The 24,212-nt window shown below is 57.4% G+C and overlaps 4 protein-coding genes across 5 annotated transcripts; 3 read left to right on the top strand and 1 right to left on the bottom strand.

Annotated features, from left to right (window-relative positions):
• The first annotated feature begins 3,686 nt into the window (after nucleotides 1-3,686).
• On the top strand, nucleotides 3,687-9,275 carry CORO1A (coronin 1A). The gene is made up of 11 exons (XM_024234038.3): nucleotides 3,687-3,836; nucleotides 5,320-5,518; nucleotides 6,802-6,924; nucleotides 7,021-7,150; nucleotides 7,244-7,428; nucleotides 7,587-7,706; nucleotides 7,930-8,034; nucleotides 8,147-8,292; nucleotides 8,390-8,447; nucleotides 8,560-8,775; nucleotides 9,059-9,275. Exons 2-11 carry the CDS (start codon nucleotides 5,321-5,323, stop codon nucleotides 9,161-9,163), a joined length of 1,386 nt encoding a protein of 461 aa, XP_024089806.1. The 5' UTR covers nucleotides 3,687-3,836; nucleotide 5,320; the 3' UTR covers nucleotides 9,164-9,275.
• A 3,487-nt stretch (nucleotides 9,276-12,762) lies between these two features.
• Nucleotides 12,763-14,951, bottom strand: BOLA2B (bolA family member 2B). The gene is made up of 4 exons (XM_002826296.6): nucleotides 14,429-14,951; nucleotides 13,378-13,636; nucleotides 13,203-13,300; nucleotides 12,763-12,905 (listed from the first exon to the last, which is right to left on the bottom strand). Exons 2-4 carry the CDS (start codon nucleotides 13,438-13,440, stop codon nucleotides 12,806-12,808), a joined length of 261 nt encoding a protein of 86 aa, XP_002826342.3. The 5' UTR covers nucleotides 13,441-13,636; nucleotides 14,429-14,951; the 3' UTR covers nucleotides 12,763-12,805.
• Nucleotides 13,691-20,340, top strand: SLX1A (SLX1 homolog A, structure-specific endonuclease subunit). Its single transcript, XM_002826295.6, has 6 exons — nucleotides 13,691-14,115; nucleotides 14,583-14,634; nucleotides 14,729-15,070; nucleotides 16,826-16,953; nucleotides 17,122-17,209; nucleotides 17,289-20,340. The coding sequence occupies exons 1-6, from the start codon at nucleotides 13,691-13,693 to the stop codon at nucleotides 17,316-17,318; spliced, it is 1,065 nt and encodes a 354-aa protein (XP_002826341.4). The 3' UTR covers nucleotides 17,319-20,340.
• Nucleotides 20,341-20,484: 144 nt separating this feature from the next.
• On the top strand, nucleotides 20,485-24,157 carry LOC100461565 (sulfotransferase 1A3). Of its 2 annotated transcripts, none has more exons than XM_024234037.3 (7): nucleotides 20,485-20,707; nucleotides 20,811-20,936; nucleotides 21,026-21,123; nucleotides 22,535-22,661; nucleotides 22,757-22,851; nucleotides 23,350-23,530; nucleotides 23,653-24,157. In XM_024234037.3, exons 1-7 carry the CDS (start codon nucleotides 20,560-20,562, stop codon nucleotides 23,763-23,765), a joined length of 888 nt encoding a protein of 295 aa, XP_024089805.1. In that variant the 5' UTR covers nucleotides 20,485-20,559; the 3' UTR covers nucleotides 23,766-24,157. The 2 variants fall into 2 exon arrangements, with proteins under 2 accessions (XP_024089805.1, XP_054389748.1); XM_054533773.2 differs by having other exon boundaries at nucleotides 23,332-23,530.
• The last annotated feature ends 55 nt before the right edge of the window (nucleotides 24,158-24,212 follow it).

Raw genomic sequence — 24,212 nt, 5'->3', positions numbered from 1 at the left:
AAAGAGGGCATCTTTTTCACAGCAGCTCCAAGACGAGTCTTGGGCACAAGATGAATCAAGTGCCCATCCCTGAGCCAATGAAAACAGGTTGCTTTGGCTGGGAAGCACAGGCCATGTGACTACACCAGGTCCCCTCCTGAACCTTATGGAGCACCTGTGAGGAGGGGTTGGTTCCCCAAAAGAAAATCCAATAAAGAGGCGACGGGACCAGGCATGGTGGCTTATGCCTGTAATTGCAGCACTTTGGGAGGCTGAGGCAGGAGGATTGCTTGAGCCCAGGAGGTCGAGACCCACCTAGGCCACATAGTGAGATCCCGTCTCTACCAAAAATTTAAAAAATTAGATAGGTGTGTTGGGCATGTGCCTCTGGTCCCAGGTGCTCGGGAGGCTCTGAGGATGGATGGGAGGATCGCTTGAGCCTGGGAGGTTGAGGCTGCAGGGAGCTGTGATCGTGCCATTGCACCCCAGCCAGAGTGAGACCCTGTCTCAAAAAAAAAAAAAAAAAAAAAAAAGAGAGAGGCAATGGTAAGAGCTAGACCAGCAGGAACAAGAGAGGCAAAGGTCCCCCTTTTTTTTCTTTTAATTGAAATTGGGTCTCCCTCTGTCACCCAGGCTGGAGTGCAGTGGTGTAATCACAGCTCACTGTTAGCCTGGAACTCCTGGGCTCAAGCTATCCTCCCACTTCAGCCTCCTAAGCAGCTGAGAACACAGGCGCATGCCACCACAGCTGGCTAATTTCATTTTTTTTTTTTTTTTGGTAGAGATGGGGTCTTGCTATGCTGCCCACACTGGTCTCAAACTCCTAGGCTCAAGTGATTCTCACAGCTCCTGGGCAAATGCCCTCTGACATCCCTTATAAGGGCACCCTTTGAGAAGGTTGGCCCCCTCTCAAACATGGAGAGCCTTGCCAGGGCCTTCCCCACTCACTGCTGTAACTAATTCTTCTGCTGCATGGACATCTGCTTCCCAGAACCTCCACCCACCGGCCTTGCCCCTGTCCTTTGTGGCAGCCCCAAGCCTGCCCACCCCTTCCCATGCTGCGGCCCACTTGGCCTCTGAAAGCAGCACTGTCTGCCCGCACCTTGCCCTCTCCAGGGCTGTCAGGCTCACCACCTTCAGGAGCCTGGTTTTCAGGTCCTTCAGCAATGCATTCATCCTGTGTGTGGACACGAGGCCCTCCAGAGCTGAAGGCAGCGTGTGCTTCAGTTTCTGCATCTGTAAAATGGAGATAGTATTTGCTACCCAGGGGTGCTATGAGGATTACATGAACATAGTATAGTGTCTAGAAGAGTGCCCAGCACATAGTAGGCACTCAATAAAAGCCAGTTATTATTCCTGTCACTTCTGTTGGAGACTGCACATCAGAGTACCCACCTTATCTCGGTCTAGTCCCGTCCAGTCGCAGGCCTTTGAGTACAGTACAGCCCTAAGGTTTTTACAATTGCATCTATAAAAGATTTACAGATTTATTGTCTCATTTGAGCCTAGTAACTTTTTTGTTGTTGTTGAGATGGAGTCTTACTCTGTTGCCCAGGCTGGAGTGCAGTGGCGCAGTCTTGGCTCACTGCAACCTCTGCCTCCCGGGTTCAGGCGATTCTTCTGCCTCAGCCTCCCGAGTAGCTGGGACTACAGGCACACACCACCACACCCAGCTAATCTTTTTTTTTTTTTTGAGACGGAGTTTCACTCTTGTTGCCCAGGCTGGAGTGCAACAGTGCCATCTCAGCTCACTGCAACCTCCGCCTCCCAGGTTCAAGCAATTCTCCTGCCTCAGCCTCCAGAGTAGCTGGGATTACAAGCATGCACCAACATGCTCGGGTAATTTTTTTTTTTTTTTTTTTTTTGAGATGGAGTCTCGCTCTGTCGCCCAGGCTGGAGTGTAGTGCCACGATCTCGGCTCACTGCAACCTCCGCCTCCCAGGTTCACGCCATTCTCCTGCCTCAGCCTCCCAAGTAGCTGGGACTACAGGCGCCTGCCACCATGCCTGGCTAATTTTTTGTATTTTTAGTAGAGACGGGTTTCACCATTAGCCAGGATGGTCTCCATCTCCTGACCTCGTGATCTGCCCGCCTTGGCCTCCCAAAGTGCTGGGATTACAGGCGTGAGCCACTGCGCCCGGCCAGAGCCTCATAACTTTGTGAGGTGGGCAGGACAAATCTTATTAATTCCCCATTTACCAATGACAAAGAGGTTCAGAGAGATTAGCCCTCTTGGCCAAGATCGCACAGCCAGTCAGTGGCAGAGGTGGGACTTGAACCCGTCCCTTGCTGTTCCTTGAACTTCTCCACACGACAGGGCTGTCCCTCAGCCTACAGGTCACCCCTCTAGCCTTGCCTGTTGGCTCTTCCTCATCCTTTCAGGCCCAGCCCAGATACTTTGTAAACAAGAATGACGAGAGCTAACTTTTTTTTTTTTTTTTAAATGAGACAGAGTCTTGCTCTTTCACCCAGGGAAGACTGGGTGATGCAGTGGCTCAATCTTGGTTCACTGCAGCCTCTGCCTCCAGGGTTCAAGCTATTCTCATGCCTTAGCCTCCTGAGTAGCTGGGATTACAGGCATGTATCACTACACCACACTAATTTTTGTATTTTTAGTAGAGATGCGGTTTTACCATGTTGGCCAGGCTGGTCTCGAACTCCTGACCTCAGGTGATCCGCCAGCCTTGGCCTCCCAAAGTGCTGGGATTACAGGCGTGAGTCACCACGCATGGCTGAGAGCTAACGGTTATTAAGCACCCGCCACTTTCTAGATGAGGTCCTTACTGACTTCCTTGGGTTATTTTAGGTAATCATCCCCATACCTCTTACGTGGCAGGTATGACTGTTACAGAGGGAGAAACCGAGGCTGAGAAAGGCTAAGTAGCGGCCACACCTCACTCAGCAGGTGACAGGCTGCAGTCGCACTCATGACATAGTCTGACTCTAGAGCAGGCCTTTTCTGCCCGCTTTTGCTGCCTCCAGAAGCCTCTCTGAATCCAAGGGTGGGAACTACTCCTCCTGCCCTCGAGCCTTCGCCAAAGCCAGGGCTTGGAGCGGCCGTGGGCTCCTCCTCCTTCCCCCAGGCTGGGCTCTTCAGGGGCGGAAACCTGCCTGGCTTCCCTGCCTCGCTCGACCCTGTAGCCCCTGGCACGAAGTAGATGCCCGTGATACCAGATTATTTCAGCAGGAGGGCAGGGGTGTTCCCGATGAAGACAGGAGATCCAGGGAGGAGAAGCGACTCCCGGGGCCACCCATGCGTAGATCTCGGAGCCAGGCAAGAGCCAGGTCCCGTGGGTCCGGGAGCGCGCTCGGGGCTCCTCCTCGCCCGCGCCCCCCGCGCCCCCCGCGCCCCTCGAGCCCCCTGCGCTCGCGTCTGCGGGGCCGGGAGGAAGGGGCGGCGCAGCCGGGCCGGGGCGGGCACCGAGGCCTGGCGGGCGGGCCTGGGGCGCTTTCGTGCCTGCCAGGGAAAGGCTGGCGAGGAGGCTGGGGGCGGACGCAGGGAGGAAAGAAGCAATGGGGTGTTTTTGCGTTTTGACATTTTAAAAAGAAATGCAGATTCGCTTCCCGGAGCCGGGCTGGCAGCCTGCGCTATGGTTGGGGACCAACGTGGGGCGCGGGCAGGGGCCGAGGAGGGAGGCGGCCGCAGCGGGGGCCCGGGAGCGCAGGGCGGGCCTGAAAGAGCTCCGCCCCAAGGGGCGCGGCCACCCCGGAGGCGGGCGCACGGCTGCTTCTCATTCATTGTCTTGACAAGAGCATCCTCAGCGGGCGAGTCCCCGGCTCCTCCAGCTCCTTCCTCCTCTTCCTCCTCCTCCTCCACCTCCGGCTTTTGGGGGGTCACGGTCCTCTCTCGGCAGCAGGTGAGGCTGGGCCTGGGAGGCGCGGATGGGCCGGGGCGAGGGCCACCTGTGGGGCGGCGCGCGCGTGGGAGCCGCGGGCTGCGGGGGCGCGCGGCTGTCACCGCGACCCAGCCAGCGCCAGGGCCAGACAGCAGGCGCAGCAGCCCGTGGGGGAACGCTGCCTGGAGTGGGGGCCGCCGGGGCCCCAGAGCGCTCTGCGGAGGCGAGGGCTAGGGACCACCGCGGCCAAGATGGAGGTGGGTGGCCGGGGGTCAGCACAGTGTTGAGGGCCCGACTCCCCCCGGAATTGAGTCTCGGGGAGGGTGGGGACGGGGGCAGGGTGGGGTGAGCGGGGCAGCTGCCTTGGGCTTGGAGACAGGAAGGGGTTGAGAGCAAAACAAGAAAAGACCAAGTTCCCCTTTCCGTGGTTTCCGGGCCTGGTACCTGTGGCGGGGGAGGAGGCAGGGTGGGGCGATGGCTTCCTGTCCCCCACCTCTGGTCCGGGGCTCCCCTCTCTCCAGACCCAGGCTGCTCCTCAAGGCTGGGGCTCTTCACACACGCTCCTCACCGCTCTTTGGGCAGGCCGACCTAGCAGCCTCTTTGGGAGTCCTGGGGTGGCCGGGGGTGCTGGAGCCCCCAGTGAGTAGGCGAGGCTGAGGCTAGGGGCAGAGGCTCTGGGCATGGCAGCCTCCGAGCGGCAGCACAGGCCCCTTCCCTGAGCAGGAAGGTGTTGCGGTGGCGCAAGGTCGCCCCTGGAGTTCCTTGCTCCCCACCCAGACACTGGGGGAAACCATCCTAGCTGGACCTCAGAGCAGTCGGAGTGGCCTCTCCCTTCCTGTGTGCAGTTCACATGGGGGTGGAGATGGCTCTTAAGGGCACCTGCTTTTCTGAGCGGAGGCGAGAGGCAGAGGTATGGGGAGGAGGAGATACCGGGACCTGAGCCAGAGACCTGCTGGGGAAGCCATCCTGCTGCCTCACTCCCCTCGGGCAGCCCCCACGCCACTTCCTCCTGTGTCCAGCCCCATGCCAGCAGGCGAGGGAGGCCAGCTCCTGTCCCTGCCTTTAGGAAGCGCTGTGTGGGTGTGAGGGAGGTGGGCTCTGGACACGGTAACTAAGAGAGAACCCACCCTCGGAGCCATCTGGGCTGATGACGCCTGAGTCTGAACCATTAGGAAGGACGGGCTCCGCATCCATCAGCCAGTCAGTCAACAAACATGCAGTAGGGCAACACCACACCAGGCTCTGTTGCAGAGGCTAAGGGTACAGATTGAGAGGGTGGCTCAGAGTGGCCTGGGGCCAGGGAGAAGGGGGCTTGCAGGTTAGACAGAAGGAGAGGCTGGGGAAGGCGAGCAGGCATCAGCCACAGAGGAAAGGATAGGGAGCCCCTGGAGATGATGCTGGGACCTCAAAAGCCAGACTAAGGGGTGTCCTGGGGGAGGTGGGGACCACTGGAAGATCAGAGTTGACCTGAAGGGAGAAATGCTCTTATGCTGTGCGCCCCCAGAATGAGCCGGCAGGTGGTCCGCTCCAGCAAGTTCCGCCACGTGTTTGGACAGCCAGCCAAGGCCGACCAGTGCTATGAAGATGTGCGCGTCTCACAGACCACCTGGGACAGTGGCTTCTGTGCCGTCAACCCTAAGTTTGTGGCCCTGATCTGTGAGGCCAGCGGGGGAGGGGCCTTCCTGGTGCTGCCCCTGGGCAAGGTGAGCCCCTGGGGCCCTGGGGGGAGCAGCTCCCATGGCTCTGTGCAGGTCCTGATTAGGTGACTGTCACCAGGCCTTCCAGGGCCTGTGTTGCCATCTGGAAAACTGAGCTGGGCCCCATGAGCCTTACACTTCCTCCAGCTCCTCTGTGCTGTGGCTGTGTGGAAACTGACGCTCAGAATGAGCCAACACAAGATGGGTCACACCAGTGACCAGGACTACAGACAGTCCTGCAGACCCACGACCAGCCCTTCTGAGCCTCAGCCTGGGGCTGGAAACACAGAGAGGGCTGTGATGGGGTCTGGGGGCCCCCGACTGCAGACAGTCTGCAGACCCACGACCAGCCCTCCTGAGCCTCAGCCTGGGGCTTTCTCCCCATGGAAACACAGAGAGGGTTGGGATGGGGTCTGGGGGCCCTGGCAGCATTCTCGGGGTTGGGAGGGACTCTGGCTCTGGGCCTGTCTGAGGACCCAGGAACTCTGTCCCCTAGCTCGCAGGCAGGGATGATGCAAGAGGTGCTCTCCCCCACCCCCAGCCCTGCCCTCCCCTGGAGCCTGCTGCCCCCTCCGCTGGCTGTCTGCTGCCCCGCACCCCCAGCACACTCCTGTGCTCTTTGGGGGGTAAGACAGGAAGGGGAGATGGGCCTCAAGTTGTTACCTTAAAAGGGCCGATGGAAGCAAAGAGAAGAGGAAGTGGTTGTCGGGGTGAGAGCTGGGCCCGCGCCCCGCACGGCTGTCAAACAGGAAGCCCTGCTGAAGCAGCTGTCCCCGGAAGAAGCCATTTCCAAACCTCTGCTCCTGCCTGGGGCCAGTTAAGACAGGCTCCCTGGCCCCTCTCCTTTTGGGAGGACCCACCCCTGCAGCCCCACCACTCACACTTGCTCTCTGGGGAGCCGCCCCCACCCCCACCCCCAGCCCCCATACACCTGTCCTGGCTCCAGGGCCAGTTGTGCCCATGGAAGCCTCACTTGGGGAAGCTGGGGTGGGGGTGCCAACTCTAAGGGCAGAGACAGACTGAGACAGAGACCGGCAGGAACTCCACCAGGGTCTTGCACAGCCCCCAACCTCTGCCATGCGTGGCCAGCCCTCCTGGGGTTTGCCCAGGCCATTTTGGGGCTGGAACAAGAGAAGAACAACCCGACCCCTGCCCCTACCCTAGGCCCTGGTCCAGCTCCCAGGGACACCACAGCTTTCTTCTCTGGGCCTCTCTGAAGGAGGTGTGGGGAGGTTGGATTGGGTTTGGGGGGAAAAGCACCTACATCCAAGGCCCTGCTGTGCCTTTAGACTGGACGTGTAGACAAGAATGCGCCCACGGTCTGTGGCCACACAGCCCCTGTGCTAGACATCGCCTGGTGCCCGCACAATGACAACGTCATTGCCAGTGGCTCCGAGGACTGCACAGTCATGGTGAGTGATGGTGGGGACCCAGGGGCTGGGAGAGGGGCTCTAGGATGGGATCTGACATTTGGAGCCCTGAAGACTCACCTGTCCCCTCCTCTGCAGGTGTGGGAGATCCCGGATGGGGGCCTGATGTTGCCCCTGCGGGAGCCTGTCGTCACCCTGGAGGGCCACACCAAGCGTGTAGGCATTGTGGCCTGGCACCCCACAGCCCAGAACGTGCTGCTCAGTGCAGGTGCTGCGGGAGGAGGGGCCTGGGGGTGGCTGGTGGCCTGCACTGGATAAGAGCAGGAGGCTCATGGCTTCTGACACTGTGGGGAACGTGCAGGTTGTGACAACGTGATCATGGTGTGGGACGTGGGCACTGGGGCGGCCATGCTGACGCTGGGCCCAGAGGTGCACCCAGACACGATCTACAGTGTGGACTGGAGCCGAGACGGAGGCCTCATTTGTACCTCCTGCCGTGACAAGCGCGTGCGCATCATCGAGCCCCGCAAAGGCACTGTTGTAGCTGTGAGTCGCCATCCACCCTGACCCTTGACCCTACAGCCTTTATCCTTCTTATGTACCATCAGCCAGGCCCTTGGATGCTGCCCTCCCTCGCCTCCACCTGGGACTGGCCCCGTAGGGTGTGTATGGGTGCCTGACCTACCACCTCCCTTTCCTTGCAGGAGAAGGATCGTCCCCACGAGGGGACCCGGCCCGTGCGTGCAGTGTTCGTGTCGGAGGGGAAGATCCTGACCACGGGCTTCAGCCGCATGAGTGAGCGGCAGGTGGCGCTGTGGGACACAGTGAGTGCTGGGGCAGGAAGCTGAGGGCCCCCAGGCTGGGAACCAAGACTGGAGGTTTCCTCCCTGCTCTGCCACTCACCTGGCAGGATGGCCACGGGCCTCAGTTTACCCAGGCGTGAGATGGGTGTTCCCACTGGTTGGTTGGGAGGGCCCTCACAGGTCACTGCCCAGGGAAGACCACCATCCCAGGGCCTGGGATGTTACCTCTCACCTGTGTCTACAGAAGCACCTGGAGGAGCCGCTGTCCCTGCAGGAGCTGGACACCAGCAGCGGTGTCCTGCTGCCCTTCTTTGACCCTGACACCAACATCGTCTACCTCTGTGGCAAGGTGGCCTCGTCAGGCAGGGTGGGGGTGGGAGGTGGGCAGGATGGGCCTGGAGAGGGCCAGGGCAGCGGGCATCTGCTGGTATTGACCCTCCCTCTGCACCTGCCACCTACAGGGTGACAGCTCTATCCGGTACTTTGAGATCACTTCCGAGGCCCCGTTCCTGCACTATCTCTCCATGTTCAGTTCCAAGGAGTCCCAGCGGGGCATGGGCTACATGCCCAAACGTGGGCTGGAGGTGAACAAGTGTGAGATCGCCAGGTGACTGACCCCCGGCCCTGACCGCAGCATGCCCCTTAGGCAGTTCCAAGCCTGCCCAACCAGACTGTGGGCCCCGCTCACCTTCCCCTTCCCACAGGTTCTACAAGCTGCACGAGCGGAGGTGTGAGCCCATTGCCATGACAGTGCCTCGAAAGGTGATGCTCCCCCGCCCCACCCTGGGCTCCAGGCTGGGCACTGACTTTGCAGTCTTGCAGGGGGATGTCCTGGCATAAGTGCTTTCCTCACTATCCTTGGCCTTGCCTACAGTCGGACCTGTTCCAGGAGGACCTGTACCCACCCACCGCAGGGCCTGACCCTGCCCTCACGGCTGAGGAGTGGCTGGGGGGTCGGGATGCTGGGCCCCTCCTCATCTCCCTCAAGGATGGCTACGTACCCCCAAAGAGCCGGGAGCTGAGGGTCAACCGGGGCCTGGACACTGGGCGCAGGAGGGCAGCACCAGAGGCCAGTGGCACTCCCAGCTCGGTGAGAGGGCCAGGAAGCCAAGGAATAAAACTGGGAGGGTGGGGTGGGGCTGGCATTTGGGGCAGCTCAAACTCACAACATTGGGAATCTTTGCGGGGCTGGGAGTGGTAATCCTGAGGCCTCAGAACACAGGTTTCAGACTGGTAGGCCTGCAGGTCTCCAGGCAGCAACCAGCTGAGCAACTAAAGGGCCCAAGGCCAGGGCTCTAGGGATGGGGCTCAGCAGATGCTGGGGCAAGGGGAGCCAGGGAGGAGCTGGGCCTAATGCAGCACCGCGTCCCCAGGATGCCATGTCCCGGCTGGAGGAGGAGATGCGGAAGCTCCAGGCCACGGTGCAGGAGCTCCAGAAGCGCTTGGACAGGCTGGAGGAGACAGTCCAGGCCAAGTAGAGCCCCACAGGGACTTCAGCAGGGTCAGCCATTCACACCCATCCACTCACTTCCCATTCCCAGCCACATGGCAGAGAAAAAAATCATAATAAAATGGCTTTATTTTCTGGTACCTCCCAGACTCTGATGACTGGTCCCCTAGACACGGGGTTTGCTGAACCAACCAGCCCTAGAGCTTCCCCTCCACCACGCTGAGGGGACTGACCCATGGCAGGGGATGTGGGATGCCCCCTGACTTACTACATCACAGGAACAGGGCCTTCGTGGGTAGAAGCCAGCCATGCTGATGTGGGCCAGGAGGCTGCTCTCCGTTTCCGAGCTCCTTCTCAGAGCTGACATAGCTGAGCTATTTAAGGCCCTAGCTTAGGACCTCAATAATTCCCAAATTTACCAAAAATCTGCCTTTCCTAGTCAACCAAAACATCAGGTTGCACATGACTCTGCTGGCACTGTTGCTTGTGAGGAAATGAACCAATCATCACTTACAGGGTAAGCATCTTTTAAACTGCAAGTCCAAAGATAAAAATAACGAGGGAGGCCGGGTGTGGGGACTCACGTCTATAATCCCAGCACTGTGGGAGGCTGAGGCGGGAGGATCACTTGAGCCCAGGAGTTTGAGACCTGCCTGAGCAACATGGCGAGATACCGTCTCTACAAAAAATAAAATAAAAAATTAGCCAGGCATGGTGGTGCGCACCTATAGTTCCAGCTACTCAGGAGGCTGAGGCAGGAGGATCCCTTGAGCCCAGGAGATCAAGGCTGCAATGAGCCACTGCACCACTGCACTGCAGCCTGGGTGACAGAGCAAGACACTGTCTCTAAAAAATATAAATAGGCCAGGTGTGGCAGCTCACGCCTGTAATCCCAGCACTTTAGGAGGCCAAGGCAGGTGGATCACCTGAAGTCAGAAGTTCGAGACCAGCCTGGCCAACATGGTGAAACCCCATCTCTACTAAAAATACAAAAATTAGCTGGGCATGGTGGCAGGCGCTTGTAATCTCAGCTACTCAGGAGGCTGAGGCAAGAGAATTGCTTGAACCCGGGAGGCGAAGGTTGCAGTGAGCCGAGATCATGCCATCGCACTCCAGCCTGGGGCACAAGAGTGAGACTTCGTCTCAAAATATATATATATATATATATATATAAATGTATATATATATATTTTTTTTTTAAATATATAAAACAAGGGAACTTCTTGTAAGGAAAAGACAGAACTGAAGCAACAGGCTGACCCTAGTTTACCAGAGAAGAAACTGAGGCTGAGAGTAGGAACCCAGCTCACTGAAGGGCAGATCCCAAGTCAGAGTCTAAGTGTCCCCACTTTTTTATTTATTTAATTTTTTCTGAGACAGAGTTTCATTCTTGTCACCCAAATTGAGTACAATGGCACAATCTCGGCTCACCGCAACCTCTGCCTTCTGAGTTCAAGCCATTCTCGTGCCTCAGCCTCCCAACTAGCTGGGATTACAGGCGTGTGCCGCCACGTCCAGCTAACTTTTGTGTTTTCAGTAGAGGTGGGGTCTCACCATGTTGGCCAGACTGGTCTCAAACTCCTGGCCTCAAGTGATCTGCCTGCCTCGGCCTCCCAAAGTGCTGGGACTACAGGCGTGAGCAGCTGTGCCTGGCCCTACGTCTCCCCTTTTGAATTCGGAGCCTTCCCCCGTGTAGTGAGCGCTTCTGCCTCTCTAGCTCTTCCTGTGGGTTCTGTCTGGGCCTGGCCTCTGTGATGGACCTGGCAGGAACAGGTCTGTCAGGCCTTGTGGGGAGTGGGTGTGGGAATAGGTTTTGATGGCTGACAGCAGGTGATCCTGAGATGGGAGGACACAGGGCTGTTTGGGATGGGCGTCTTAGCCATAGTGGGGTTTGGTTCATATCAAGCAGGGACCACCCATGGCCTCATTTCCAGGCCCCACCTTTTCAGTATGCCATAGAAAACTACCTGGGCAGTAGAGGTGTGGGAAGAAAACAAAAAAGAAAGCCGGGCGTAGTGGCACACGCCTGTAATCCCAGCAATTTGGGAGGCCGAGGCGGGTGGATCACCTGAGGTCGGGAGTTCAAGACCAGCCTGACCAACATGGAGAAACCCTGTCTCTATTAAAAATACAAAATTAGCCGGGCGTGGTAGCTCATACCTGTAATCTCAGCTACTCGGGAGGCTGAGACAGGAGAATCGCTTGAACCTGGGAGGCGGAGGTTGTGGTGAGCCAAGATCGTGCCATTGCACCCCAGCCTGGGCAACAAGAGCGAAACTCTGTCTCAAAAACAAACAAACAAACAATCAAAAAACCCCAAAAATTAGCTGGGTGTGGTGGAGTGTGCCTGTAATCCTAGCTACTAGGAAGACTGAGGCAGGAGAATCGCTTGAACCTGGGAGGGGGAAATTGTAGTGAGCCAAGATTGCACCACTGCACTCCAGCCTGGGTAACAGAGCAAGACTCTGTCTCAAAACAAACAAAAAAACGCAGGAGAAGAGTGTGTGATGGCTGAAACTTGCAATTTCTCACTCTCAACGAGCCCTGGCCCCAACTGGGTTATTTGGGCTCCCTCCCTAGGTCTCAGGGACCTCTGTTCAAAGTCCTAGCAATCTGGGCCAGGCACAGTGGCTCACGCCTAAAATTCCAGCACTTTGGGAGACCAAAGCGGGCAGATCACTTGAGGCCAGGAGTTTGAGACTGGCCTGGCCAACATGGTGAGACCCCGTCTCTACTACAAGTACAAAAATTAGCCGGGCATGGTGGTGCACCCCTGTAATCCCAGCTACTCAGGAGGCTGAAGCACAAGAATCTTTTGAACCTGGGAGGCAGAGGTTGCAATGAGCTGAGATGGCACCACTGCACTCCAGCCTGGGCGACAGAGCAAGACCCTATCTCAAACAACAACAAATAAAACAAACAAGGTCCTAGCAACCCTACTAACCTGTTATGAAGGCTGATACAGGGGCATCACCTGCCCCAATTTTCTGACTCAGGTCAGCCTTATATTCCTACTCTAATCTCACCCCTATCCCCATCCCACACCCACTATTCCTAAAACCTCCATGGTCCTCCGGGGGCAGCTATAGACACATCAAGCCCAGGGCTATGGGGCCACTGGAAACTTCTCCAGTGGGTCTGAAAACATCAGCATTCCAGCTGTTGATGAGCCCCTACGTGGGCACCGCTACCTCTTGGGCCTGAGAAGGCTAGGGGCAACCTGCAGGGAATATGTGGAATTGTATATGGTGCCTCTGACACTGCGGTGATGTCGGGAAGAGGGAGAGGTTTGTTCAACTGGTCATGGCCCTGAAAACCCTGATCGCTTCCTCATCTCTGCATCTTGAAGGCTGGCAGAGAGCAGGAACCCTGAGCTCTCTGGGAGGTGGGTGGGTGGTGGCAGTACAGACTCCTAGACGTCTACACGGAGTTACAGAGAGAAGGCTTTCTCAGTAGACCCTGGAAGGGACTTTTACGGTAGAACTTTCATTTTACAAGCAGGGATAGAGGCCTAGATGGGGACAGAGATGTGTCCAAGGTAAAACAATGGACGGAGGCAGGGCAGGGAGAGGCCAGGTCCTAGACTTGGCCTCAGCACCCCTCCCACACACACGTCGACACAGAAGCTGGTCCAGATTTATAATTTAATGGCTGTGCAGTTCCCAGTCCCTCATTTCTGTCGCTGACGTGCCCACTGCTCTGGGGTCAGGGTTTTCTGTTCAAAGGCATGGATGTGCGGGAGCTCTTCTGCTAGGCACGCGTTCACCAGCCTGGGGCGAGAGATGGGGTTAGGAAAAGGCAGGCGGTGATCGCACACCCCGAGGCTAGGGTGACCCAAGAGACTGTAGGTGTCCCCAAGGTTGCAGTCCCCAGGCCGTGGGAACATGTACTTGGAGAGAGGGTCTACATCGAAATACTCGAAGCAGGGGTCACAAAGGCGGGATCCTCAAGGTCCCTGAGCCACGCCGGGGGGAGTGCGGGAGTTAGGTTGCAGGGGTAGGGGGAGTGGCTGGGGTTGTGGTACAGGAGCTGAGACCTCGCTAGGCAAGGTGCTCCCAGGGCCTCACCTATGTCTCTGAAGCAGCGGTTTCCCCTCGAACTTGGCCGACACCACCAGGACTCGGAAGCTACAGGCGCAACGGTTGAGGGTCGTGTCCTCCACCTCCTACCGAGCGGAAGAATATGAATGGTGCCGAACCCGCCCCCTGAGCTCTTTTCCCCTCGTCCGGCAGCTCAACTCACCACATGCTCCGCCTCCAGGTCCCGCTGCAGCTTCTCCCGGAGGTATTCGGCGCTGAGTTCCATGGCGGTAGTCCAGCTGGGACGGCAGCCCAACCGGGACACAACCCCCTCGGACGGCTGCCGCGCTACCTTGCTGCCTTACAGGAGCCACTTCCGCTGGAAAACTCACTTCCGCCCTTACTAAGGCGTACGTCAACGCAGTACTTCCGCCCTCAGGCAGCCGGGCTTTCCAACGGTCCAGGCTTTTCGCGCTTGCCATCTGTCAGCCAATCAGAGCCTGAGGAAGGTGGGACTCGGGCGGAGCCGATGCTGAATGGTATGCGCTCGCCGACGCAACAGCAGTCTGGCTTCGGCGGTCGGACTTCTACACCCGTCTCCAGACACGAAAGGGGCACGTACCCGCGCCACCGCGGCCTCCAGGCTCCCTCCGGATAGTCCCCGAGAGCTTGTTCCGAAGCAAGCACCCTGCAGCCCTAGCAATCCAGCCCTCCCCTGGACCCTAGGTCACGGCAATCAACCCCCTGCTGTGGTTCCCGAACCCCAAGGCCCGATGGGTCCCGCGGGGGTCGCGGCGAGGCCAGGGCGCTTCTTCGGCGTCTATCTGCTCTACTGCCTGAACCCCCGGTACCGGGGCCGCGTCTACGTGGGGTTCACTGTCAACCCTGGTCGTCGGGTCCAGCAGCACAATGGGGGCCGCAAAAAAGGCGGGGCCTGGCGGACCAGCGGGCGAGGGCCCTGGTGAGAGGGGGAGGACTTCTGTGCCGGGAGGAAGGCTTCCCGGAGGAGGCGGACCCCGCGGGGCACAGGCCCGATGAGAAGGACCGGCCAGGACTGTGACAGGGGCGGGGCGTCTGTGGCAGGGACGGGGCATGTCGCAGGGGAGGAGCGTGACGGGGAGGCGGTGCCCGGGGCATCTCCGCGGCGGAACTCAGGGAAGGAGCTAGCTGGGGCGGGGGTGATGATCCAGGCTGGGTTCCAGCGTAGGGGTCTTGATGGGCACGCTGGGGTCGGGTGGAGTGCTGGAGGGAGAGGAGGTGGGACAGGTGGGTACCTGGGCTGGAGGCAGGGCCTGAGGTGGCCAGGTGCAGGGGGCTGCACCTCTCGGCTGAAGCCGGGAATGAGGACCCCGCTGTCGGGTGGGATTGGAGGGGACTCGCGGCTGAGGCTCTGGGCTTCGACAGGGACATCCCCTTTCTCCTCCCCAGGGAGATGGTGCTTGTCGTGCACGGCTTCCCGTCCTCTGTGGCCGCCCTTCGGGTAAGGAAGGAGACCGGGCAGCGGCGGCCGGGCGAGGGCTTGGGTTCTGCCCCTCGCTCCGAGCCACCCTGACGCCCCTGTACGCCGCCCGCAGTTTGAGTGGGCTTGGCAGCACCCGCACGCCTCGCGCCGCCTGGCGCACGTGGGGCCTCGCCTGCGAGGAGAGACCGCCTTCGCGTTCCACCTGCGCGTGCTGGCGCACATGCTGCGCTCACCGCCCTGGGCGCGCCTCCCGCTCACGCTGCGCTGGGTGCGCCCAGACCTCCGCCAGGACCTCTGCCTCCCGCCGCCGCCGCACGTGCCCCTGGCCTTCGGGCCTCCACCGCCCCAGGCTCCGGCCCCAAGGCGCCACGCAGGTCCCTTTGATGACGCGGAGCCTGAGCCAGACCAGGGGGATCCAGGGGCCTGCTGCTCCCTGTGCGCCCAGACCATCCAGGTGAGGTCCCCCCCAGGCACGGACGGCTCTAGAGTCCAGACGACTTCGGATCCAGCTCTTTCTTGAGGGAAACCCACTGACACGCTTTGGTCACCCTATCCCCATCTCTAAGATGCTGATGCTATAGTACTTACGGCCATTCCTGAGCAAAGCAGGACCTGCTCAGGGCCTTCACCATTTGCCCTTTGACGAAAAGGTTCTTCCCTAGGCCATCTGTACTCCGCTGCACTCCAGTGTGGTCGACAGAGCATGACCCTGTCTACCTCTTTTTTTTTTGAGAAGGAGTCTAGCTCTGTCGCCCAGGCTTGAGTGCAGTGGCGCGATCTCGGCTCACTGCAAGCTCCGCCTCCTGGGTTCACGCCATTCTCTTGCCTCAGCCTCCCGAGTTGCTGGGACTACAGGCGCCCGCCACCACACCTGGTTAATTTTTTGTATTTTTGGTAGAGACGGGGTTTCACCGTGTTAGCCAGGATGATCTCGATCTCCTAGCCTCGTGATCCGCCCGCCTCAGCCTCCCAAAGTGCTGGGATTACAGGTATGAGCCACCGCCCCCGGCCCTTTTTTTTTTTTTTTTTTTTTTTTTTTAGACAGAGTCTTGCTCTGTTGCCCAGGCTGGAGTGCAGTGATCTCAGCTCACTGGAACCTCTGCCTCCTGGGTTCAAGCGATTCTCCTATCTCAACCTCCCAAGTGTGCCACCACACCTGCCAAATTTTTGTGTTTTTAGTAGAGATGGGGTTTCGCCATGTTGGGCAGTCTGGTCTCAAACTCCTGACCTCAAGTGATCTGCCCGCCTCGGCCTCCCAGAATGCTGGGATTATAGGCGTGAGCCACCATGCCTGGACATGACCCTGTCTCTAAAACGATGTAATGAATTGCAGCTCATTCTTGTGCACTTTTCTGCCACCCCCTTTCCCTTAACACTTAATATTGTCTGGCATGCTACGTGTTTTCTTGATCTCATTAGTCTCTCCCACCCCAGCTGCCATACTGCACTCTCAGAGGGCAGCACTTATCACTGCTATAGAACAAGGTCCTGCACAGAGCCGATGGCCCGGAAATTTTCTTTTTGTTTATGTATTTATTTTTTTTGAGACGGAGTCTTATTCTGTCTCTCAGGCTGGAGTGTAGTGGTGCTATCTCGGCTCACTGCAACTTCTGCCTCCTGGTTTCAAGCAATTCTCCTTCCTCAGCCTCCAGAGTAGCTGGGATTACAGGCGCCTGCCACCGCGCCTGGCTAATTTTTGTATTTTTAGTAGAGATGGGGTTTCACCATGTTAGTCAGGCTGGTCTCAAACTCCTGACCTCAGGTGATCCTGCCCACCTAAGCCTCCCAAAATGCTGGGATTACAGGCATGAGCCACCGTGCCCGGCCTAAATATTTAATAAAATAATGGATGGTGGGTGCCTTCTACTGAGCTCCCGGTAATTGTGAGTGAGTAGAGGACTTGCCCTGTGGAAATTCAGTGACCTGCTGGGTGTTGCTGAGCTGTGAGGAAGTTCAGGTCTGGCTGCAGTGGTGAGGCTGTGACTCAATCAATCACTGCTGATGTTCACAGGACGTTCACCAGCTTAGTCCCAGGGGCAAGGATTTTAACTGTCCACCTCAGTTTCTTCATTTGTAAGATGCAAATAACAGTCACCCTGGCCTCACGGGATGGAGCTTGTAATGCCCAGAACAGTGCCTGCTGCACAGAGGGGCTTGCAGCCAGCTCCCTCTCCCTGCTTGTCTCTTACCTGCCTGCTGCCTGGGACAGAATGAAGAGGGGCCCTTGTGTTGTCCCCACCCTGGCTGCCTGCTAAGGGCCCACGTGATCTGCCTGGCAGAGGAGTTTCTTCAGGAAGAACCAGGGCAGCTTCTGCCCCTAGAGGGCCAATGCCCTTGGTGAGTGCAGTCCCCTGGCCCCAGCCTGGTCCACTTCTGGGAAGAGGGTGCCCAGTTGTGCAATCCAGGCCCAGGCAGCTGAGTCCTTATCTCAGCATCCAGGGCCAATACTGGAGGGGGCTTGTGGCATCTGACTCTGTATCTCCTACCTGCCCCTCTCCTTGGTAGCTGTGAGAAGTCACTGCTTTGGGGAGACCTGATCTGGCTGTGCCAGATGGACACTGAGAAAGAAGTAGAAGACTCAGAATTCGAAGAGGTGAGTGGGCTTTGGTGGCGGGCTCCCTACTCCACTCCCTGCCCTAGGCTGCCTGTGACCACACTTCTTGCCTCTGCAGGCACACTGGACAGACCTGCTGGAGACCTGATCCTCAGTGTCCCTACCCCCTCCTACCTCTTTTCTGTGCCACCTGCCGCGGGTCCAGCACGTTTTTACTTGAGTACAATAAAAAGTCTGAGTCAAGGATGCCTTATGGTGGATGCCGAGGACAGGAGCGGAGCTAGTAGCCTAAGGTCCTGCCAGTCACAGGGTTTCCTCAGGGGCACAGAGGAGGCAGGAGGGGCCCCTGGCCCTAGCATGTGAACAGCTTCTACTCTGCCTGGAAACCCCATGCCTCAGCTTTCCCCTACTTGCCTCTGAGCTCATGCAATTCTTGGAACCCTGGGAGACTTACCTTGGAATTGAATGCAAATAGGACAAAGACCAAGAAGGATGGGGGGATGCCCTCCTTCCACGGGGCCCTGTGGCTTCCAAGTCTCAATCTCCTCTAGTCTCTTGTCTGCGGAGCCTCCTTCAAACCCAGGGAAAGAAAAGCACCTGCCAGGGTTGTTGTTCTTCTAGAATCTTCTATTGATGCTCTGTGAGGTCCCCCGGGAGCCATGAAGCTGGGGCTGGCTCCCAGGGCAATGGGACTCCAGTGTCCTTGTCCTTTCTTATTCTTTCTGTTCTTTCTTTCTTTCCTTTTTTTTTTTTTGAGACAGAGTCTCACTCTGTTGCCCAGGCTGGAGTGCAGTGGTGTGATCTTGGCTCACTGAAACCTCCGCCTCCTGGGTTCAAGCGATTCTCTTGCCTCAGCCTCCCGAGTAGCTAGGATTACAGGTGCCCGCCATCATGCCCAGCTAATTTTTGTATTTTTAATAGACACGGACGGGGTTTCATCATGTTGGCCAGCCTGGTCTCGAACTCTTGACCGCAGGTGATCCTGCTGCATAGACCTCCCAAAGTACTGGGATTACAGGCGTAAGCCACCACACTCAGCCTCTTTCTTGTTCTATGCATCCATGCTCTGCTCCACTTCTGCCCCTTCACTCTGCCCACACACATCACTCCAGACTGGCCTTGTGGTCAGAGCCTGGAATGCCTGGGCTGCTGGGGGCCTGTGGACTGCACTGGGCCAGAACCCCTGCTGCCTTCAAGACCGGCCTGTAGCCAGCAGGTAGGTGACTTTTCCCAGGCCTGCCTATCCCACCTTTCCCCTCCACTCACTCACCTCCCTTGCCTGGGTCAATTAGAGAAAGCTTGTCGGCCAGGCATGGTGGCTCATGCCTGTAACCTCAGCACTTTGGGAGGCCGAGGCGGGCGGATCATCTGAGCTCAGGAGTTTGAGACCAGCCTGGCCAACATGGCAGAACCCCGTCTCTACTAAAAATACAAAAATTAACCGGATGTGGTGGTGTGCACCTGTAATCCCAGCTACTCGGGAGGCTGAGGCAGAAGAATCGCTTGAACCCAGGAGGGGGAAGTTACAGTGAGCCGAGATCGTGCTACTGCACTGCAGCCTGGGTGAGAGTGCGAGTCTCCATCTCATATAAAATAGAAAGAAAGCAAGCAAGCAAGCTTGTCTGTTGGCCTGCCCTGCAGGGTGGAGTTCAGAGGGAAGGTCAGGAGCCTAGTGACAGCTCAAAAAAAAAACACAAATACTGATGTTGGCCCCTTTTGCCTTTCATTCATGTGTTTTCTACACACTAAACTCACATCTTGGGTTTGTAGATCACTCCAAGCTTGGCTGGAGCTGTGGTGGTAAGGAGGGTAATGGAGAAGCTTCCCCACTCTCAACCCCACCCCTTCCTTCCTGGAGTTCCCAGCCCTAACTTTAGATCCCTCCCACATTGGACCTTCAAAACCCTCAGGGCAGAGAGCAGCCCTACACTCCCTACACCGCACCCATACTCAGCCCCTGCAGGCAAGGAGAGAACAGGTCAAGTTCCTGAGAGCTCAGGTGAGTGACACACTGGAATGGCCCAGGGCGCTCTCGCCCTGCTCAGCTTGTGGCTCCAACATTCCAGAAGCCGAGGCCTCTGCCATCCCTGCCCTTTCCCGTGGATATTCCATTTCAATTAGACAACCCAGCCTGGCCGGAATCCCCCTGCGTTCCTTCTTTTCCTTTGTGTATTTTTGAGACAGGGTGTTGCTCTGTCACCCAGGCTGGAGTGTAGTGGGATCCTGGCCCACTGCAGCCTCAAATTCCTAGGCTGAGGCAATCCTGCCACCTCAGCCTCCTGAGTAGCTGGGGTTACAAGAGCAAGCCACCACACCCGGCTAATTTTGAAAAATATTTTTTGTAGAGGAGAGGTCTTGCTTTGTTGTCCAGGTTGGTCTCAAACTCCAGAGCTCAAGGGATCCTTTCCCGTTGGCCTCCCAAGGCTCTGGGATTACAGGTGGGAGTCACCCTGCCTGGGCCCCTCCTTTTGATGAGTCATCAGAGTTTTCATTCCCACACCAGGCTCTAGCCCCTAGTACCAGCTTAGTTGCTCAATGGGCTGTGTTTGTTCTGGAGCCCAGATGGACTGTGGCCAGGCAAGTGGATCACAGACCTGGCCGGCCTGGGAGGTTTCCACATGTGAGGGGCATGAGGGGGGCTCAAGGAGGGAAGCATCGGAGAGAGGAGCGCACTGGGTGGAGGCTGGGGGGTCACAGCAGGAAATGGTGAGACAGAGGGCACTGACTGGCAGGGAGACGGCACAGGCAGGCCCTAGAGCTTCCTCAGCGCAGCTGGACTCTCCTGGAGACCTTCACACACCCTGATATCTGGGCCCCATGCAGCAAGGGTGCTTTCACTGGTCTGCACTATGCCCCAGGCCCTGGGATTTTGAACAGCTCTGCAGGTGACTGAAAGGTGCGGCCAGGCTGGGGAACGACCTGGTTTCAGCCCCAGCCCTGCCACTGACTGGCTTTGTGAGCGCGGGCAAATCACTCAGCCTCCCTAGGCCTCAGTGACTTCCCTGAAAGCAAAAACTCTGCAAAGGGGCAGCTGGGTGCTGGCTCACACCTGTAATCCCAGCACTTTGGGAGGCTGAGGTAGACAAATCACTTGAGGCCAGGAGTTCGAGACTAGCCTGGCCAACATGGTGAACCCCATCTCCACTAAAAAAAAAAAAAAATTAGCTGAGCATGGTTGTACATGCTTGTAATCCCAGCTACTTGGGAGGCCGAGGCCGGAGGATTGCTTGAACCCAAGAGGCGGAGTTTGCAGTGAGCTGAGATTGTGCCACACTGCACTCCAGCTTGGGTGACAGTGAGACTCCATCTCAAAAAAGAGAATTCCGCACACGGTGTTGTTGTGATAGTGTTAAGGGAATGGCCCTGGCTCTGGCCCCTGACGCAGAAACATGGAGCTGATCCAGGACACCTCCCGCCCACCACTGGAGTATGTGAAGGGGGTCCCGCTCATCAAGTACTTTGCAGAGGCACTGGGGCCCCTGCAGAGCTTCCAAGCCCAGCCTGATGACCTGCTCATCAACACCTACCCCAAGTCCGGTAGGTGAAGAGGGCCACCCACCCTCTCCCAGGTGGCAGTCCCCACCTTGGTCAGGAGGTCGTGCCCTCAGCCTGCTCACCTCCCATCTCCCTCCCTCTCCAGGCACCACCTGGGTGAGCCAGATACTGGACATGATCTACCAGGGCGGCGACCTAGAGAAGTGTAACCGGGCTCCCATCTACATACGGGTGCCCTTCCTTGAGGTCAATGATCCAGGGGATCCCTCAGGTGCACGGCTGGGTCCTGGGGGTAAGGGGAGTAGAGGAAGACAGGGCTGGGGCTTCTGCTCACCAGACCTTCCCTGACCCACTACTCAGGGCTGGAGACTCTGAAAGACACACCTCCCCCACGGCTCATCAAGTCACACCTGCCCCTGGCCCTGCTCCCCCAGACTCTGTTGGATCAGAAGGTCAAGGTGAGGCCGGGCTCAATGGTTCACACCTGTCATCCCAGTTTGAGGCTGAGGTGGGAAGGATCCCTTGAAGGCGAGAGATGGAGACCAGCCTGGGCAACATTGCTCATTGCTGTAGAGATGACATCCCATCTCTACAAAAAAAAAATTAAAAACCTGGTATGGTGGCATAGACTGTTCCCAGTTACTTAGGAGGCTCAGCAGGGAGGATTGTTTATGCAAATTGGAGGCTGCAATGAGCCCTGATGATCCTGGTGCTGCACTCCAGCCTGGGCAACACAGCAAAACCATCTCTACAGAAAAAAAGTTCCCACTGACTGGCAAGGAAAGCCAGGAAGCGGGGCTCAGGTGCCCTCCCAGCCATGTTCCTGTTCTTCTGGAAGGGCCTCCTTGCTTCTGCCAGGCTCATCACATCCTTTTTTTTTGAGACAGTCTTGCTCTGTCACCCTGGCTGGAGTGCAGTGGCATGATCTCAGCTCACTGCAACCTCCGCCTCCCCAGTTCAAGAGATTCTTCTGCCTCAGCCTCCTGAGTAGCCGGGATTATAGGCGTGTGCCACCACACCCGGCTAATTTTTGTATTCTTTTTAGTAGAGACGGGGTTTCACCATGTTGGTCAAGTGGATCTTGAACTCTTGACCTTGTGATCCTCCTGCCTCGACCTCACAAAGTGCTGGAATTACAGGCGTGACCCACCACGCCTGGCCCTTTTTTCTTTTTTTTTTTTTTTTGAGACAGAGTTTCACTCTTGTTGCCCAGGCTAGAGCGCGATGGTGTGATCTCGGTTCACTGCAACCACCACCTCCTGGGTTCAAGCAATTCTCCTGCTTCAGCCTCCCAAGGAGCTGGGATTACAGGCACCTGCCACCACGCCCGGCTAATTTTGTATTTTTAGTAGAGATGGGGTTTCGCCATGTTGGTCAGGCTGGTCTTGAACTCCTGACCTCAGGTGATCTGGCCACCTTGGTCTCCCAAAGTGCTGGGATTAGAGGTGTGAGCCACCATGCCCAGCCTTCATCACATGTTGAGAGAGGACACTGTCTGCCTCTTGCTCTGATGAGGGTCCAATGCAAGGATAGTGAGTCTCTACAGCACTTAAGAAAGGCAGCGTGTGGTTGCTCACAGGTCAGCAGAGGAGGGGGGGCTGGTGGGGACCAGGCATGCCTTGCTCCAGATCAGGGTATGATGGCATTGATGCAGATTATATTAGTATAGAATATGATGGTCTCAGGAACCAGGCAGGACTTTGGCTTCCGAGCAGGGTTCAGATCCCAGCTTGGCCCTACCTGTGTGGTGAGATCTCAAGCAAGTCAGCCGCTAAGCCTCAGGTTCCTCCTTTGCCAAACCAAGAGATGAGCTGGCCTGGGGTGGGCTGTGTGGTAATGGCGCTGGGGCCGGGACCTCTGCCCCCTCAGGTGGTCTATGTTGCCCGAAACCCAAAGGACGTGGCGGTTTCCTACTACCATTTCCACCGTATGGAAAAGACGCACCCTGAGCCTGGGACCTGGGACAGCTTCCTGGAGAAGTTCATGGCCGGAGAAGGTGGGTTTGATGGGAGGAAGGAGGGTGTGGAGCCGAGCGGTGGTGGCTACAACGCACAGCAACCCTGTGTCGGTGCCCCTTGCCCGCTTCTCTAGTGTCCTACGGGTCCTGGTACCAGCACGTGCAGGAGTGGTGGGAGCTGAGCCGCACCCACCCTGTTCTCTACCTCTTCTATGAAGACATGAAGGAGGTGAGACCGTCTGTGATGCTTCCCCCCATGTGACACCTGGGGGCGGGCACCTCACAGGGACCCACCAAGGCCACCCAGCCCCGTCCCTGGGCCGCCCCCACAACAAGCCCGGATTCCCCATCCTGCCTCCCTGGCCCAGGCCTCCCCACTGCAGTCCCACCTGGCAGCAGGCTCGGCACAGCTCTCATCTCCTGCACCTGAGTCAGCTGCGTGGGTGGCCACGGATCAGATACTTAGTCCTATTGCTTATCCTCACCAAAGGGTGTGGCACCCAGGGCCACACTCACGGAAGAAGACCATCCCGGTCCTCACCCATAGGCGCCAAGCCCTGTTCATGATGGGATCACAGGGCAGAGAGCAATTCATTTTACTCCAGAGACTAGGGCCCCAGGGGTCAAGGCTCTTTGGAGTTTCTAGGGGAAGTGGCCAGATCCCCTCTGAGGTTAGAGAGGGGGACCCGTTTTGTTTTGCTCCACTGAGGAGCCCTCTGCTGCTCAGAACCCCAAAAGGGAGATTCAAAAGATCCTGGAGTTTTTGGGGCACTCTCTGCCAGAGGAGACCGTGGACTTCATGGTTCAGCACACGTCGTTCAAGGAGATGAAGAAGAACCCTATGACCAACTACACCACCGTCCCCCGGGAGTTCATGGACCACAGCATCTCCCCCTTCATGAGGAAAGGTGGGTGCTGGCCAGCACCAGGGTTTGGGGTGGGTGGGAGCAGCAGCTGGAGCCTCCCCATAGGCACTCGGAGCCTCCTTTTGGGCGGGACTCCAGCTTTGCTCCCTGCCTTCCTCCCCCAGGCATGGCTGGGGACTGGAAGACCACCTTCACCGTGGCGCAGAATGAGCGCTTCGATGCGGACTATGCGGAGAAGATGGCAGGCTGCAGCCTCAGCTTCCGCTCTGAGCTGTGAGAGGGGCTCCCGGGGTCACTCCAGAGGGAGTGTGCGAATCAAGCCTGACCAATGGGCTCAAGAATAAAGTATGATTTTTGAGTCAGGCACAGTGGCTCATGTCTGCAATACCAGCGATTTGGGAGGTTGAGCTGGTAGGATCACAATAGGCCACGAATTTGAGACCAGCCTGGTAAAGTAGTGAGACCTCATCTCTACAAAGATGTAAAAAAATTAGCCACATGTGCTGGCACTTACCTGTAGTCCCAGCTACTTGGGAAGCAGAGGCTGGAGGATCATTTCAGCCCAGGAGGTTGTGGATACAGTGAGTTATGACATGCCCATTCACTACAGCCTGGATGACAAGCAAGACCCTCCCTCCAAAGAAAATAAAGCTCAATTAAAATAAAATATGATTTGTGTTCATGTAGAGCTTGTATTGGAAAGGAAGAGAAACTCTGAGCTGAA

Source organism: Pongo abelii, chromosome 18, assembly GCF_028885655.2.
Source record: "Pongo abelii isolate AG06213 chromosome 18, NHGRI_mPonAbe1-v2.0_pri, whole genome shotgun sequence".
In the NCBI taxonomy this organism is placed as follows: Eukaryota; Metazoa; Chordata; class Mammalia; order Primates; family Hominidae; genus Pongo; species Pongo abelii.
The sequence above is the reverse complement of the archived record's forward strand: the minus strand, read 5'-3'. Positions and strand labels throughout refer to the sequence as shown.

Excerpts from the sequence above, each read along its gene's own strand:
- BOLA2B (XM_002826296.6), bottom strand. The coding sequence starts at position 13,440 with ATGGAACTCAGCGCCGAATACCTCCGGGAGAAGCTGCAGCGGGACCTG. Across the intron at positions 13,301-13,377 it reads ACCTGGAGGCGGAGCATGTG|GAGGTGGAGGACACGACCCT; the intron begins GTGAGTTGAGCT and ends TCCGCTCGGTAG. Across the intron at positions 12,906-13,202 it reads CCGCTGCTTCAGAGACATAG|GCTGGTGAACGCGTGCCTAG; the intron begins GTGAGGCCCTGG and ends CTCTCGCCCCAG.
- SLX1A (XM_002826295.6), top strand. The coding sequence starts at position 13,691 with ATGGTATGCGCTCGCCGACGCAACAGCAGTCTGGCTTCGGCGGTCGGA. Across the intron at positions 14,116-14,582 it reads ACCAGCGGGCGAGGGCCCTG|GGAGATGGTGCTTGTCGTGC; the intron begins GTGAGAGGGGGA and ends TCTCCTCCCCAG. Across the intron at positions 16,954-17,121 it reads CTAGAGGGCCAATGCCCTTG|CTGTGAGAAGTCACTGCTTT; the intron begins GTGAGTGCAGTC and ends TCTCCTTGGTAG.
- CORO1A (XM_024234038.3), top strand. The coding sequence starts at position 5,321 with ATGAGCCGGCAGGTGGTCCGCTCCAGCAAGTTCCGCCACGTGTTTGGA. Across the intron at positions 5,519-6,801 it reads TGGTGCTGCCCCTGGGCAAG|ACTGGACGTGTAGACAAGAA; the intron begins GTGAGCCCCTGG and ends CTGTGCCTTTAG. Across the intron at positions 8,293-8,389 it reads AACAAGTGTGAGATCGCCAG|GTTCTACAAGCTGCACGAGC; the intron begins GTGACTGACCCC and ends CCCTTCCCACAG.
- LOC100461565 (XM_054533773.2), top strand. The coding sequence starts at position 20,560 with ATGGAGCTGATCCAGGACACCTCCCGCCCACCACTGGAGTATGTGAAG. Across the intron at positions 20,708-20,810 it reads CAACACCTACCCCAAGTCCG|GCACCACCTGGGTGAGCCAG; the intron begins GTAGGTGAAGAG and ends CTCCCTCTCCAG. Across the intron at positions 20,937-21,025 it reads TGATCCAGGGGATCCCTCAG|GGCTGGAGACTCTGAAAGAC; the intron begins GTGCACGGCTGG and ends CCCACTACTCAG.